The sequence below is a fragment of the Pseudonaja textilis genome, chromosome 2, assembly GCF_049901715.1.
Source record: "Pseudonaja textilis isolate UNSWEBS1 chromosome 2, rPseTex1.2, whole genome shotgun sequence".
NCBI classification, from domain to species: domain Eukaryota; kingdom Metazoa; phylum Chordata; class Lepidosauria; order Squamata; family Elapidae; genus Pseudonaja; species Pseudonaja textilis.
In genome coordinates this window covers 84,022,525-84,038,739 of record NC_141991.1, presented here as the reverse complement: position 1 = coordinate 84,038,739, position 16,215 = coordinate 84,022,525, and the positions used below count along the sequence as shown (strand labels likewise).

Below are 16,215 nucleotides of genomic sequence, written 5' to 3'. Positions count from 1 at the left end.
GGAATGACTTGCAAAAATTCTTTCCTTGCCTTTGTCTTTAAGGAGAAAAACCTTCCCTTGAAGACTGCAGCTGTATATGTGTAGATCCAGAAATAAGTTACAACACATTCATGGCAGAGTTCTGTTTTGATTCATTTTCTTTGGTCATTTGTTGCCTTGCACTGTTTAGGCTTGTTTTCCTGCTGAGGGCCAAGTAGGGAAGACTGGATTAGGCACTGAAGTAGTTTTTCTATACTGGCCACCAGCTAACTTTGCAGACCAGCCCAATTTATATAGTTTGCAATGTCAGAAGGACTCGGACTCACTGAAGCACAGATTTTCAAGATGTTGAACATGAAGTTGCCATTGTCAGCAACATGCATCCTTTTTGAGGGGCGGGTGGATGAGGAGGAAAATAATTGCTTTTAAACCGCTTCAAACCATTAGTTCATTTAGATATGGAGTCCGTATGTAGACAGGCAGCGATTTCCAAGGTATCAGTTGACAGCATCCATTTCTAGCATCATCTTTTATTTTATTTATTTATTTATTTTATTTTGTCAGGTGATTATAAGATAACAGATATAAATATAAGTATAGTTATGAATACATGAAATGGATACATACATACATATATACATATAAGAAAAAAAAAGAAACAATAGGACAGGGATGGTAGGCACATTGGTGTGCTTATGCACACCCCCGACAGACTTCTTAGGAAAGGGGTGAGGTCAATAGTAGGTACTTTAAGGTTCAAGTTTTTGGGGTTTGGGGAAGAAATCACAGAGTCAGATAGAGTATTCCAGACATTGACCACTCACTCTGTTGCTGAAGTCGTATTTCCTGCAATCAAGTTTGGTGCGGTTAACCTTGAGTTTGTATCTATTGTGTGCTCTTGTGTTGTTATGGTTGAAGCTAAAGTATTCATTGACACGTAAGTCATTGCAATATATGATTTTATGTACTGTACTTAGATCGGACCAAAGGTGGCATAGTTGTAGGTTTTCTAGGTCTAGAATTTCAAGTCTGGTGGCATAAGGTATTCTGCAAAGAGTAGAGGATATTTCTGGACTCAGATACGTAATGCGGGTTCCAGACTGATGAGCTGTATTCAAGTATTGGTCTAGCAAATGTTTTGTATGCTCTAGTTAGTAGTGTGATATTACTGGAGAAAAAGCTACGCAGGATTAGGTTAACAACTCTTTAATGCCTTTTTGGCTATGTAGTTACAGTGGGCTCTAGCACTTAGATCATTATAGATGAGTACTCCAAAGTCCTTGACAGAGTTTGGATCATCAACAAGGTCTTGGCCATTCAGTTTGTATTTTATTTTCTGATTTTTTTTGCCAATATGAGCATTTATTGTTAAGATTTGAAGTTGCCATTTGTTTGACCATTCTGATACATTCTGATACATAGTCAAGGTCTTTACACCAATGTTTGTGTGCCCACTAAAAGTCCCACTAGGAATCCTGTATAAAGTTGCTTGTTTTTCACTAGACTAGTTTTGCCCACCTTGGCAGCCATTTTGCAAAGATGTTTGGTACCTTCACAAAATTGGAGGTATCACAGCTCCAGCCCCACCCCAGATTGCCTAAGCCTGAGAGAGCATTATTTATAAATCAAGCTCCAGATCTTTTTTTTTCACAATACACAATATTTTAAAACTATGCAGTGTCTTGTAATCCATTTCTGGTTTTATTGATGTATAGATATTAGGTTTGTTTGATCATTTTAGCCGGATCATTAAGGAAAAGCTAGGTGTAAGATATTAATAGCAACAATAGTGGCAGCAGTAACAACACCTGGTGAGAAATTGCAAATTAGTTATTAGCAATGCAATTTACTGCCAGGGAGATCTATGTGGTAGATACATGATGCAGTGAGATACTTTCCCCCGCGGCCCAGAGAAAATGGGAGCCATTTATAAAGTTTTGTTTTGTTTTTCTTTTAGTGAAGAAAAAGAAAGATGAGTCCCATGATAGATTTGCTTATCTGCACTGAAGCTATTTGAAAAGAAATGAGGAGGAGGGGGCTCAAATACCATGCTGAGCAATCTGTCATTTAAGAATTTACTATTCCCCTCTTGCTTTGCAGAAATAAACAGTGTGACCAAAAGCTGCTTATCATGTTTGGCTGATTCCTGGCTTGTGCTAAGCCATCATATGGTCTGTTAGATTATGCCTTAGTGCGATGTATGCAACTGGTGGCTTATAAATCTAACTGCAGTGTGTTAGTTATAGCTTATTAGGAAACAAACCACCATACTTGAATGCAGTGGACAAAATCAGCTTATTTGTATGAACTGAGATGTGCAGAGTTAAAATGTGCCTTTACAGATGCAGATCCAGCAGATTCTTAATTCTAAGATGAACATACATGTTAAAGTTTTCCATGGTGCTGTGGTGATCAAGGAGCTATTTTTGACCTATGTCCGAGGAAGAACTGAATGCTGTCCACAAATACTTTAATTTCAGGGGTGTCCAATCTTGGCAACATTAAGGCTTGTGGATTTCAACTCTACAAAATTCCCTCGCCACCATGGACTTCTGGGAGTTGAAGTCTTTAAGTCTTAAAGAGCCAGGGTTGGGACACCCTGGATTAATTTGATCCTTGCAGCTTCTTGACAAAGACTATGGAAAACTGACATCTTCGTTTCTGCCCCTTTGAGATAGAGATAGAATAGTGTATGATAGTGTAATAACCACATTGTGTATCCTAATGTAAAATAGGCATAATAATTAAAACTATCCCTTTATAACTATCATCCCAAACTCAGCTCTGCACACCGTGATGATGTTATTCGTCCTGATGAATGTCAACTCCTTCCCCACATCTTATATTTAGCCCTTAGCCCAAAAGGGTGGCCCATCTTCTAACTATGCTACAGCTGTGTAAAAGATTGCAGGATATAACAGTTAATTCAGATAGGATTTCTATGAGCTAAGTTGTAGCTTAAATTTGGTTTTAGCTGATTTGTTTTCCAGGTTGTTCTAGAAACTGCTAGCATCTTTCAGATTATTCTAGCATCTGCATTTATACACAGAGGTATAAATGTATAAAAGACAAACTGCAAAGCATGAAGAAAGCTGTTTCTGATGCAGAGCTTGTTAAAAAATTTGTGCTGCAGGACTTTTGTGTCAGATGCGGGTTTATTCTGCAGCATGAAAGTATATATATATTCTTATTCCTCCCAATGTTCTCAATAACATTACCATTTGTGATAGATAGGGCAATTTAAAACACATGGCTTTTATAAAAGGAATAAAATGCTATAAAACTCATGTGGCAGAACAAATTAATTTTGAGTTATCAGATCTTCACCAAAGCATTGTAACAAAAGTAATTGATTTTTTTTTTTAAAAATAAAGCTTTCTCCATTTGCAGTAAGCATTTAAAGGAGTTCCAAAAATGCTTAGTGGATGCCATTTGCATGCTGAACTGATCTCAAAAAATTCAGTGTATCCAAGGCAGGATCTTTTGGCTTTTCTAGACCCTGAATGACCAATTCTTGCTAATTTCTGATTGGAGATATTTTATTATGTCAATGTGCTCTGTGTTACTAAACTGGTCTGTTACATTTTATATAAAAGAAGGTCATTATGTTCCTAGTACTATTAAACTTTTTTTTAATGCAAAGATATCAGAGTTTTTTTAGGAATGCCCTTGGGCAAAAACACTATTAAGAGTCATTAGCAAACATCAAATAACAACCTGGGAATATTTCAGGAACTAGTTAGTCTCTTGTGTGCTTTCAAAGAACTGGTTTGTAATTCCCAGGATTTATTAAATAACCTTGAGCAAAAAAAAAAAAACACCCCAAAATTAGAGGTTATTTAAGCACTGTAAGTGTTAAATTTGATTTTGCAGCCTCCATTGGTAATACTAAATTGAAATTGAAAATACAAGAAATTTGGTAAACAAATCATTATTACTACATTATTATTAATAGTTATTAACAATTAATAATGATTACATCATTTACATAATCACCATCTTTATAAACTAGAGAGTAGAGAAACCTGTATAGAACTTACATTATTTTGTCAGAACTTAAGAATTTAAGTTGTAAAACTTAAAATTAATTAAATTAATTTGACTCATTTATTTATTTTTTGCTCATTTTTCCAAATGAGTCTGGAATTTGGAAAACAACCTTGGAGAAAAATTTACTGAGTAAATGAGTATAACATTAGGTTCTTTGTCAGAGTTCCTCTCTGTGCTCTATTACAATGAGAATTGATAACACAGCGGTAAAGATATTCCTGGAGGATGAAACATTGAGAAGTGATAATTACAAGGAGAAGATACTTGGATGGATAGCTCAGCTATAAAGTGTTAACTCTGAGGCAGATGGTCCACCACAAGTAGAACAAGAGTGATAGTCCAAAAGTTCCATCAGCTCCATCATCTTTAAAAAGAAAAAAAATCTTTTAAAATTGATTAGAACTCAAAGCTAAATGGGAACTTTTAACAGAGTAGTGCCAGTTACTGACATTTAGATTTGGAAGAGTAGCAAGTCTGAAACTTCCTTACTTTCTGCACTTGTAACAAATGATGTTTGTAGGCTGCTGAAAGCATAAGAAAAAATAGCTATTTCATGGAGAATATTTCTGAGTGCACATCCATAACACAACCTGTTTTATTTTGCCCCACTGTGCTGGGAGAACCCATATACTGTGGTTCATAAGTGTTGGTTTGGGTTTAGCATTACACATTAATCAAACCTGTGGGTGTTGGTTTACGGTTCCAAATTGCATTTATAAATCAATATTAATGTGATGTGGGAAACCAATCATTTTTTCACTGAGAAGTTTTAAAGGTATGGGAAGCTGACCTTTGGGGAACTACAGTAGCATCCCAATCTTTCATTTGCATGCAGCCTGATTTGAATTTACCCTGTGATTTGTGCTCATTTTATATGTGTTGTGGCTATGTTTTCATCAGTTATGCAGACTTGAGAATAATATTGATAAGCTTCTGAGGAAGAAAAGGAGCATATGGAATCATTCTTTTCAGGTGTACTATTTTCACTGATGGTATTTCTCTGTCAATTTTTCCTTTTACAGAATTAAGGTCAGAACTATGAATGTGAAATTCTTATGTCTGAAAAATAAGAAGGGTGAAAAAGAAGTTTTTTATTGTCTCTTTGCATGTTTACATTCTCTTGCCCTGGTCACAAATGGAATCTTTTCTCCTCATTATTCATCCATTTCATATTTGTAAATTCAGCATTGAGCCTTGAAAGCCAGAACTGGCCTCCTGGAATGTTTTTTTTTCTTCTATTCCTCTGATTTGCCACAGCAATTACCTTGTCAGTATCTGCGTCTAGGCATATTGTAAAAACAATATGCCCAACAGAGTTATCAAGAGGAATCTGATTGCTGTGACTCTGCATTTGATAACACAATTTTGCTTTGCATAATTCTCCCTGATTAGTGATACCAGAGGAAACTATCAATCTGAGAGATGACTTTTTGTCCACTAGCTCTTTTTAGAAAGGAGAAATATATCAGTGAGATCACTTGAAAGGATCACTATATTTTAGGAGTGAATTGCTAAGAAGCTCATAAATCTACAGAAAGTGTCAAGTGGAGAGAAAACCTCTGGTAACTATATAATACTGTTGTTTGAAACAAAAGAAAAGCTGCAGTAAATAAATTAAATGTGGAGGCGTAATATTGAATATACCTCTGTGCAGCTTTTAGGTCTTTATACAAAACCTTTTTGTGCTTCTTTTCAGTCTACACTTGACCCATTGGTTTCAGATTTGGTACTCCAATCAATATTCCCCCTCATCCCCACACCCAAAAAGCTAGCAGATAAAAAGTAGTCTCTCAGATTGATAGTATCCTCTTGTGTCACTAAACAGGGAGAATTATGCAAAACAGCAGAATTGTGTTATCAAATGCAAAGTCAGATATTTATGAAGTTCAACTGAGGAGATTCTATCTCATATTGCAGTCACAATATTTTTAAGTTTAGTTTAGTTTAGTTTATTGTTATTGCACCTCATACAACAAAATCAAACACCATCTTCAGTGCACATCATGACCATGAAAATCAACACAAACACACATTCTTCATACTCCACACATTGAATTTAAAACCCCCCACACCAACACTGCACTATACAGTAGAATTCAACAGAGCTATTGCCCTGCGATTGAAGCTGTTTTTCAGCCTATTTGTCCTTGTTTTTATTATTCTGTACCGTCTGCCAGATGGTAATAGTTCAAAAAAAGGGTGCCCAGGATAAGATGGCATCGGGGGGCAGGACTTGAACAAATTGTGAACTATGGTCTAATTTCAGAAGCAAAAGCAGTCTGTCCCTTCAATCATGGTTTGTAGAAGCTGAGCGAGGCAGAAGAAATGTACAATTTGGTAGTGGTAAATACAAGAACTGAGTTATACCTGACTCGCTAGGCAGAGAAGAAGAAAAAATAAGCGGGAGTGGTCATCCTGAGTCTGATGTCTCAATCCAGCATATCAGGTACCCCATCAAGTATCATAGATAAACCATTGCATACATCTCTGGCTCACATGTATTCCATATGTATTTTTTCTTCGGTCTCTTCTCTTCTTTAGCTTTCCAGAATAAACAGATATAAATCTCTCTTAGAGTTAATGGAAGGATACATTCACACATTCATACTATTAATGCTGTGGTAGTAAATTGAAAATTATTTATTAGAACCTATACCCATCCATAACTCCAAAACTACATTACATTCTTAATGCCACCTGGCTTCATGTGAATGACATATTCTTTCGATTGCAGCCTAGATGCAGGATGGGATCACTTGAAACCTGTTAAGCAAATAATCATCATATGTGGCTATATCCACTTACAAGAACTATTTGGTAGTCCCCTTCCTTTTTCCTCTGAAAAAAGGTAGAGTTGAGCTTGCCCACCCACATATAGTTTAACGCAAGGGTCTTCCAACTTGGCAAGTTTAAAGCTTGTGGACTTCAACTCCCAGAATTCCTGAGCTAACATGACTGGAGAAGGAATTCTGGGAATTGAAGTCCACAAGTCTTAAAGCTGTCAAGTTTGAAGACACTTGGTCTAACGTATTGGGAATAAAGTCTGAAAGGGCAAATTTATTTAAGAGATGTGTTAGAATTCCTTCTCTTTTGAGCCACATCTCAGCTTTCTCTGTTAGGCTGTGTAGTGATGCCAGATGATGGGGATATACAACAGTACATGGGGTGATACAAGATGTAGGGCAGGGGTCTATAATGTGGCAGATGTCATTTTCCTGTTTTCTACTTTATACCCCCTGCCTTACATCTTGCCTTGCCCTATGTATTCTTGGGTAGACTCTTCCTTCACCCCATGTGTTATTATTGTTATTGGTTAAATGTCTTGCCTAGCTTCATAGGCTTTGGAGAGGCTGCACATCATCAGCATGCTAGGCATGTTCTGTAGGGAAATGGTAATGGAAAAGCTCAACAGGGCTCCTGCTTCTGAGTCTGTCAAGAACCACTTAGGCACATTCATTAAAGCAAACAGCCTGCTGCTTCTGCTCACCTTTGCACGTTCAACAACAGTAGCTGCAGTCTGAAAAAGACCTGAAGTGAGATTTCGGTCTAATAGACGAGCTCAGGAGCTGTTTCCACCTACACTTTACCTTTTGGCTTTCTCGGCCTGTTGTAGACTCCTACTCTGTTATGCTTTGAAGTTCACCTCCCCCGATTCTCCTCCATAGGAGAAGGATCCATAAACGAATAAAAAGGACATGTGCCAAAAGCAAATATTTATTTATTTATAAAACCCAAGGATGCAATATGTTTGAATAATCTTTTGTTCCAGCTGAAGAGATAAATAGATCGACCCACAGAGGGATGGAGTGAGTCCCCAAAAGCTGATTTAAAAAAAAACAAAACCAACTCGGAATAATTGTGAGGAAACAGCAGCGATCAAATTTATCTTTTTTCCTGGTTAGGGGCTGAAAGGAAAGTTGTTCCCTTTGGTTTTTAGAATTACATTAACCTCGGAACCAAAAATGAATGTTGCCACTGAGGGAAGATTAATACAGTGGTAGGATTCAAAAAATTTTACTACTGGTTCTGTGGGCGTGGCTTGGTGGGTGTGGCAGGGGAAGGATACTGCAAAATCCCCATTCCCTTCCCTATCACACTAACCTGCTTTCCAGCTCTGCTCTCCTGTGCAGGGCAACAAAAGAAGACCCAGCCAATCAGCTGGGACTCAGGAAGCAGGGAATAGATAGGGGCGGGGCCAGTCAGAGGTGGTATTTGCCGGTTCTCCAAACTACTCAAAATTTCCGCTACTGGTTCTCCAGAAGTGATCAGAACCTGCTGAATACCACCTCTGGATTAATACTTTATTAACTTTGGGAACTGGAAATCTTTGGTGAATTTCAAGGGTTGCATGTATAGTGAAGGCCTGTGATGATCACCATCCCATTTAGATGTGGCTTGTTCTGTCATTAAAAACAGTATCCGGGTAGTCCTCAACTTACATCAGTTCATTTAGTGACTGTTCAAAGTTACACAGCACTGAAAAAAGTGACTAATGGCCATTTTTCACACTTATGACCGTTGTAGCATCCCCATGATCAAAATTTGAATGCTTGTCACCTGGTTCGTATTTATTAACAGTTGCAGTGTCCCGGGGTCATGTGATCACCTTTTGCAACTTTCTGATAAGCCAAGTCAATGAGGAAGCCAGATTCATTTAACAACCACGTTACTAACTTCACAACTGCAGTGATTCAGTGAACAACCATTTCAGTTAGCAACATAAATTTTAGGCTCAATTGTGGTCATAAGTCATGGACTACTTGTATGGCAAACAGGTAGTAAGATAAAATCAAAGCCATCAAGTGATTTCTGACTGAACACCTAAGAAACAACTGTTCCGGGTTTGATTCCCTACAGCAGAAACAGGGAATGTTTGGCTCATCAGAATCTGTGGAATGGCTCCTCCAGCCAGCACAATCAATACTGAAAAATATTGAATATTACAGTTCAGCAACATCTGAAGCCTCCTATATGCGATGCAGGGATATATTTTTAAATCCAACATTTCATTCATATTCATTTTCCACCATAATGGGAGATACTAAATGTGAAGTTTCCACAGTCTTCCTGTTTACTTGGGAAGAAAAGGTCTATGATTATAATTCATGGTTAGCAGGAAAAGTATTGAATAGTTTTAGCTTCATATTTATGCCCCAAATACTCAAGATTGTTTAATACTTGATAGAGATAGCATAAGAGACAGGGTGGCTCAGTAGTTAAGACGTTGAGCTTGTTGATTGAAAGGTCAGCAGTTCAATTCCCTAGCACCACGTAACAGAGTGAGATTTTGTTATTTGTCCCAGCTTCTGCCAATCTAGCAGTTCGAAAGCACATAAAAAATGCAAGTAGAAAAATAGGGGCCACTTTGGTGGGAACAGAACAGCGTTCTGTGCGCCTTCAGCATTTACCTAGAGATAGCATGGAGAAACTTATTCAGTGTTGTATTTCAATGCAACTTTGCCACCTTCTGGCACTTCACAGATTTAATTACTCTTTGGCCTTTGCGCATTCCAAGCTTTGCAGTGCATTTCAGGCAGAAATGCATACAAACAAGTACAGAATTGAGAGGTGTCTCTGGCCTTAGTTTTTGAATATTTAAAAAAATATTCCAGTCATGATTAATCATAAGATTTGTGCAGTTTGGATACATTAATTAATTACCAATTGTCTTTTATTAATGGCATTCCTACAATTGGGGTATGTCTAAAGAAAAGGAATGTATGTTACACAGGATCTGTGTATCTAGGGGTCTGGAGGCTAAAACATATAAAGAACAATTGCTGGAATTGAATATGTCTAATGAAAAGAAGGACCGGCGTGACATGATAGCAGTGGTTCCAATATCTCAGGGGTTGCCACAGAGAAGAGAGAATCAAGCTGTTCTCCAAAGCACCTGAAGGCAGGACAAGAAGCAGTGGATGGAAACTAATGAAGGAGAGAAGCAAGAGAAATTTCCTGACAGAACAATTAATCAGTGAAACAACTTGCCTCCAGAAATTGTGAATTCCCCAACACTGGAAGATTTTAAGAAGAGATTAGACAACCATTTGTCTGAAATGGTATTGGGTTTCCTGGCTAAGCAGGGGGCTGGACGAGAAGACTTCCAAGATACCTTCTGTCTGTTGTTCTGTTATCTATCTGAGCCTGTACACATTTAGTATCCACATAGGCTCCATAAAAATACGATTCCTCTCACTGCAATATGCATTTGTTTCAGTTGCAACATTTTAATCCATAGGAGAATGGTCATCTACTTCCCTGTCCTGTGGTCCATTTGTTCAACAATTACTAGAGTGGGGGAAAAAAATCCTCTGAAATTAGTTCAGCCATCCAGCACTGATATGGACAATCTTCTCAAACATATTTGACTACTGTATCCATTGATGTGTTGCTTTGCCTTACCTACATTTAATTTTGTTTGTTTCTCGTTTTCAGGGAGCTCTGGTCTTACCGCTGAACCTTGGAGCTTTTGAAAACCACCTTGTTTCTGACAGTCTGAATGACTGTTTGCTTCCAACAGGCAGAATACTAGCCTATGTCCCTAGATAGCTTCGGCAGGCCCTCCAAGAGCAAATGATGCATCATTGCATATGTCAGGCTGAATTAGAAAGCAGACTCATCACATTACACTCAGAGTTGGAGCTGGCAGCTCCTGTGTCCTAGAGTCACTTGATCGGGGCTGTCATACTCCCATCTCCATCACTCCAGCCATGGGAAATCTCTCTAGACAACATACGGACAATAATGCTTAGTAATGAAGTTGCTGTGAGGAAATGGTTTCTTGGCACTGGCCGCCACTAGCTGTTCTATTAAGTTGTCTTATGGTGTTATGTAGTTGAAGGCATTATTTATGCTGCTATTTATTTCTGCTGGTGTTAACCTTGTGTGCTCATTGATTGGTACAACGGCTTATTAGTATATATTGAATAAGCATAAAAAGGAATAAAATAAAGTTAAATATCTGTCTCTGTTTGGGAGGGGCCCTGGGTGATCCCACTTCTTTTGTTATCCTTGTTGGTAGGATGACATGAATATCATGTGATTTGAGGATAACAAAAAATGGAGTCTTTAGTACCTTTCAGATAGATCCCTTCGAAATATTATCTAATGTTAAATAATGAAGGAATGTTTGATCCAAGGTAATTTGATTGATTATATGGTTGATCCGAAGCTTTCTTCCTTTCTTTCTTGACAGTATTGGGCCAGATGTGCTAGTTATATAATTCAGTTGGTTTGCTTGTCAAAGGCATATCTTTCCTTTGGACTCATTTATAAAAAATAATATCTTCATTTTTCTATCAAATGCCGCACCTGAAAATACTACAGAGCACTTAACAATAGAACAGCAATAAGATGTGATGTAAAAAATCCAAAAAGCAAGTAAAATACACCAAATAAAAAATATTCATTGATTAGTATACACAAATCTGCTGAACTGTAGAGTACGTATATTTTGTCTAATGAAATTAAATTGTCTGGTGTCACATTTAAGAACCAGAGGACAAAACCGTGAATATTGAATTGTTGTATGTCAGTTCTGATTATTCAACAAACATAGCAGCATAATAACAATTCAAGGAAGACTCTTTCATGGGAACAGTGGAAACAGTAACAATATACTGAAACAGACACACACAGTATATACCGTGTGATAAATTTCTTTGATAAACGTATTAATTATATTTGATTAACTCATTTTGTTTCTTGTCTTTGTTAGGTACCTGTGCTAAGGCCCATGGATTTAATGGTGGAGGCAACTCCCAGAAGAGTCTTTGCAAATGCACATACCTATCACATCAATTCCATCTCTGTAAACAGTGACTATGAAACCTACATGTCAGCAGATGACTTGAGGATAAACTTATGGAACTTTGAAATAACCAATCAAAGTTTTAGTATCCTTTGCTGCATGAGTCTGCCTGGAAATGTCATCCAATCGGAAGAGTCCTGTTTTAAGAAGAAGCACACTGCTCAATATACAAGTTTACATCTCTTCAATGGTTGGTTATAATGTGCAGTTTACATTTATTGATTTTCATGATGGGCCCCATCTACTTTTATCCTATGCACTAACTTTTACGCCAAATGGTCTTATCTGAGGCCTGTTTAATCTGGAGATTTGGCTCCCTTTTAATAATTCTTTATGTTTATGGGTATGGTTTAATGCTAAATAGTGTCTCAAAAGATGAAGTGTATTTCTGCCACTAAAAAATGAAGAGTGAAGAGAAATGTAGGAGGAACCCAAAAAGAGCAAATATCTCTTTTCAGAGATTGTCTCTATAATTCTGTTGTTGAAATCCCTGTGACTTTTATTTGATATGTTTCAATAACATGCAATTTTGAAGTTTAACCAAATGCTTACTTTGGTGATGAGCAGATGTTCTTCATGAGATTTGTGTCCAGAAGATAAGTTTAGGTAAGTATTAGCTATTTACAGGGGGTTGCTTCACTCTGTTGTTGTTGCCAGCAAAGCAGCATTTGTTGTAGCATTGATGTGATCATATTCCTCAGAAGTGCCATCCTTTGTCAACAGTCAAGGAACAGTCTTCTCAGTATGCGTGTGGATGCTTGGATGGACACCAAAACAGCTACACAGGACTTTTTTTAAAAAAAAAAAAAATTTTAAATTAATTTTCAATAAATAAACATACACAAACAAAACACAAAACATAAAAACATAAAACTTCTTTTTGGAAAGTGGCTTAATCCCGGGTTACATCTTTTTGTACAGACATAAATCAAATTCATGCTCACTTTATTTCATATCTTATTTACCATTCTACATTTTCTGTATAGCTTCTCCCCTCTTTTCACTCTCTTAATTCTATTTTATTTATTTCATCTCAATTTAAATCATTATGCTTGAATCTTTTGTCTGTTCTATTTCAATTATCTATTATCTTTTCTCATTAACACTGTAATCACTAATTGAAGTATGACGCCTTTATACCTTTCCCCTAAATTTAACACTTAAAATAATGTATAATTTTCATTCTGATTCTGATTAGTACATTCTAAAGCTACGTACTATATTTTAAAATAGGAAAATAATAAGTTTATAATATAATTGAAACAATAATCCATAACAAATTAAACTCTATCATTAAGTCTTAAGCATTTTACATTCCTTTTAATATTTTATCCCATTTTATAATCATATAATGTTCCAGTTTTCTAACATTATTTCAAATACAAATACAACAATACAGTCTTATGTACTTTTGCAGAATCTCTTTTTTAATTATATTTTTACCCATTATCTCTGAATAAATCCTGTTTCTTTACATCTTGTTTCAAACCTTTGTAACTTCTCTTCCCTTTTCCCCTTCTTTTCTTCTCCAATCTATCCTTTTTACCCCATCGCCCCCGTCTCTTGATCTCCACCCTCTTGATCTCCACTCTCTTCTGTATTCCTCTTTTCTGTTGCTTTCTGACATTGTATCAATTTTTCACCTTATTTTTCCCTTTTTTGGTTGTTTTTTTAAGTCTTAGATTCTCCATTCTCTTTCCCCTCTTTGCCTTTTCTTCCCCAGCTAAAGTTGTTTGTTCATTAAAGATGGCTTCTTCTTCTTCATCCCAACCTTCTTGTTCTTGTAATTTCTGATAGGTAGAAATCGCCATTTCTAAAAAGTGAAAAACAGATCCAGAAGAGCCCTTCCCTTCTTGTTCCTCTTCTTTTAGCTTTTTAAATTCCATTTTCAGTTCATCAACCCAATAATGCCATTGTGAAAAAAAATTTCAAACAACCCAAATGTTTTTAGTCTTTCAAATAATAATTTCCAAAAGTCACCAAGCAATCCAATACACAAACTGTTTCATTTAGCACTTTCTTCTTTTTATACTTTCTCTTCCTGGGGTACAGTTCAATTGCAAAGTTCCAAAATATATCGTTTAGAAGTCTTGTTACAATTTAACTCTAGTCTTTTAAGTTCCAAGCAGCCTCCTCCAGCAAAATCTTAATATTAATTCTTTTCCTCTGCCTTTCCACTTATAGCAAAAAAAAAAATTTCTTTTTTGTTTTCCAATGTTCAGAAATCTTTAGTGTCCCCTTGGCTTTAACTTTCAAGTTTAATTACCTGCTGGTGCCAAAACGGGTTTTTCCGATTTCCATTTGCTATCACCGTAAGGAAGGAGAGTGAGAAAAAAAACCTTCCCCTTTTAACTTTCATCCGTCGGTTTTTCCGATCTTCTTTGGGAACAATGTATCTTTAAAGAAGTTAAAATTCCAGGGTATTTAAATGTTACTTATTATCCCGGTCAGCCAAAAACTTTCACTTTCTCAGCTTCCTCCTGCACATTCTTATCCGGATGAAAGCTTCTTTGTGGTGGCCATTGCTGATCGCCGCTCCACCACTTTCGGAAAAGGGAGTTAAGCCAGCTGAGGAGGGGGGTTGCGATTCTCCTGGACCCCTGCTGGATCTCCCCTATCTTCAGATACCTCTATGGGGTAACTATTAGCCCCCAAATCCAGCTGGATCAGGGGCACTCCAGTGGCGAGCGCAGCAGAAACCGCGCACGATTGCGGATTCCTGCCGCCACCGAAGCCTTGCAAACCGGAAGCCAGCTACACAGGACTTTTGGAAGAAGATAGGCAGACACTTTGAGAAATAGTGCTTTGCTTATGGCAATGCTGCAGGAGAAGAACCTCTCAAAATGGTTGGCCCATTTTAAAATTATCTTTCTTTTAATTAGGCACTGAAGTAGACATTTCAGGAGTGAATTGTGTTGTTTAAAAGTATTTGTGCCTTTATTTTAAAATCTATAGGCTTTCAAAATTTGGGTTTGCTCATATGTGGAGTAAATTATTTCACGTACTGCCATAAACCAGTGTATTGCAGACAGGAAACATGTCCCATTGCACATATTGGGAGCTGCTTCCCCATGCCGCTCAGATGGATTTCATGATCTATTTCCATATTTCTCTCATGCATATTTTATTCTATGACCACATAGACAGTAGTTTTGTTTTGAGATAGAGGCAATAATGGTAGGAAATAAGCTGCACAACCGTCCCTACCCAGCTGTCCTATGCATTGTAAGTTGGCCACAGTGTAGAATTGGGGCGGGAGTTCATTTGAGCTCTCCTATTCAACTAGGCAAAAATCCAATTTTTCCCTAGGCAGCCTTCATAGTATGGTTGGTTTTGGAAAGGGGACATTGTAAGCCTTCCTATCATGCCCTGCATCAACTGTGCCATTTTAAGTGGTACAAACAAAGCTTTGTACCTAACAAAGTTTTATTGACCTCTCCCTTTCCTTAATAGCTACCACACTTTGTGGAGAGCAGAACTTCCTTCTCAGTACAGATTAATCTGGCATTTGTGTTTGAAAACACATGGCTAACAAGTTAATAAGTTTTTGCAAGAAAGAAAGGGTAGAGAATTCTGTAATCCTTAAACTCAGGTAATAGGAAGAACAAAAGACACAGTTTTAAAAAAACAACCTGGAGGAGTGTGGTAATTGCTTCTCCAAGGCAACACAATTCAAGTAACAGCTAGAGCCAAGAGGAAAGGTGACATGGAGAGGCTGTTTCTGTGCTGTTAAGTGTAGAGAACAGGAACTTCAGATTTCTTTCACAATGGAAGAAGAAACTGGATCTGCTGTGAGCCTTACACAGAAGAGCTAGAAGGGCTCAAGGAAGTGATTGGGAGTATTCTAATAATGTTCTTCTTAGCATATTCTAATTTATACCTGCCATGTGGTACTCCTGCTCTAAATCAAGTTCATCCTGCTCTAAATCAAGATGCTCGTCCTGTGTATGTTTATTTGAAATAGCAACAGCACTTAGACTTATATGCCGCTTCATGGTGCTTTACAACCTTCTCTAAGTGGTCAGCGTATTGCTCCCAACAATCTGGGTTCTCATTTTATCGACCTCGGGAGGATGGAAGGCGGAGTCAATCTTGAGCTGGTCAGGATTGAAGTCCTGGCAGTCAGCACAGTTAGCCTGCAATACTGCATTCTAACCACTGCGCTACCACGACTCAAATAAAGATCATAAAAGGAAGAGAAGTAAGACAGCAACAGAGGATAAGGAGGAATAGCAAAGTGAAAGATGACTATTACAATTGGGAGAAGGAAATCAGGGAAGAAGTAGGTGGCATCAAGGAAGAGAAAAAGAAGAGAAAAAAGATGCAAAGGGGGAGCATTGCTGAATGTGGGATAGGTGATCCTCTTCTGTAGTTTA

General features: G+C 37.4%; 1 protein-coding gene across 3 annotated transcripts in view; it reads left to right on the top strand.

Moving 5' to 3' along the window:
* The window catches only part of PPP2R2B (protein phosphatase 2 regulatory subunit Bbeta), a 242,200-nt gene that overhangs the window by 187,877 nt on the left and 38,108 nt on the right, over positions 1 to 16,215 (top strand). For all 3 annotated transcript variants that reach the window (XM_026696398.2, XM_026696397.2, XM_087924497.1), the window contains exon 5: positions 11,747 to 11,924. In XM_026696398.2, coding sequence (XP_026552183.2) covers positions 11,747 to 11,924 — 178 coding nt within the window. The remainder of the gene's footprint in view (positions 1 to 11,746; positions 11,925 to 16,215) is intronic.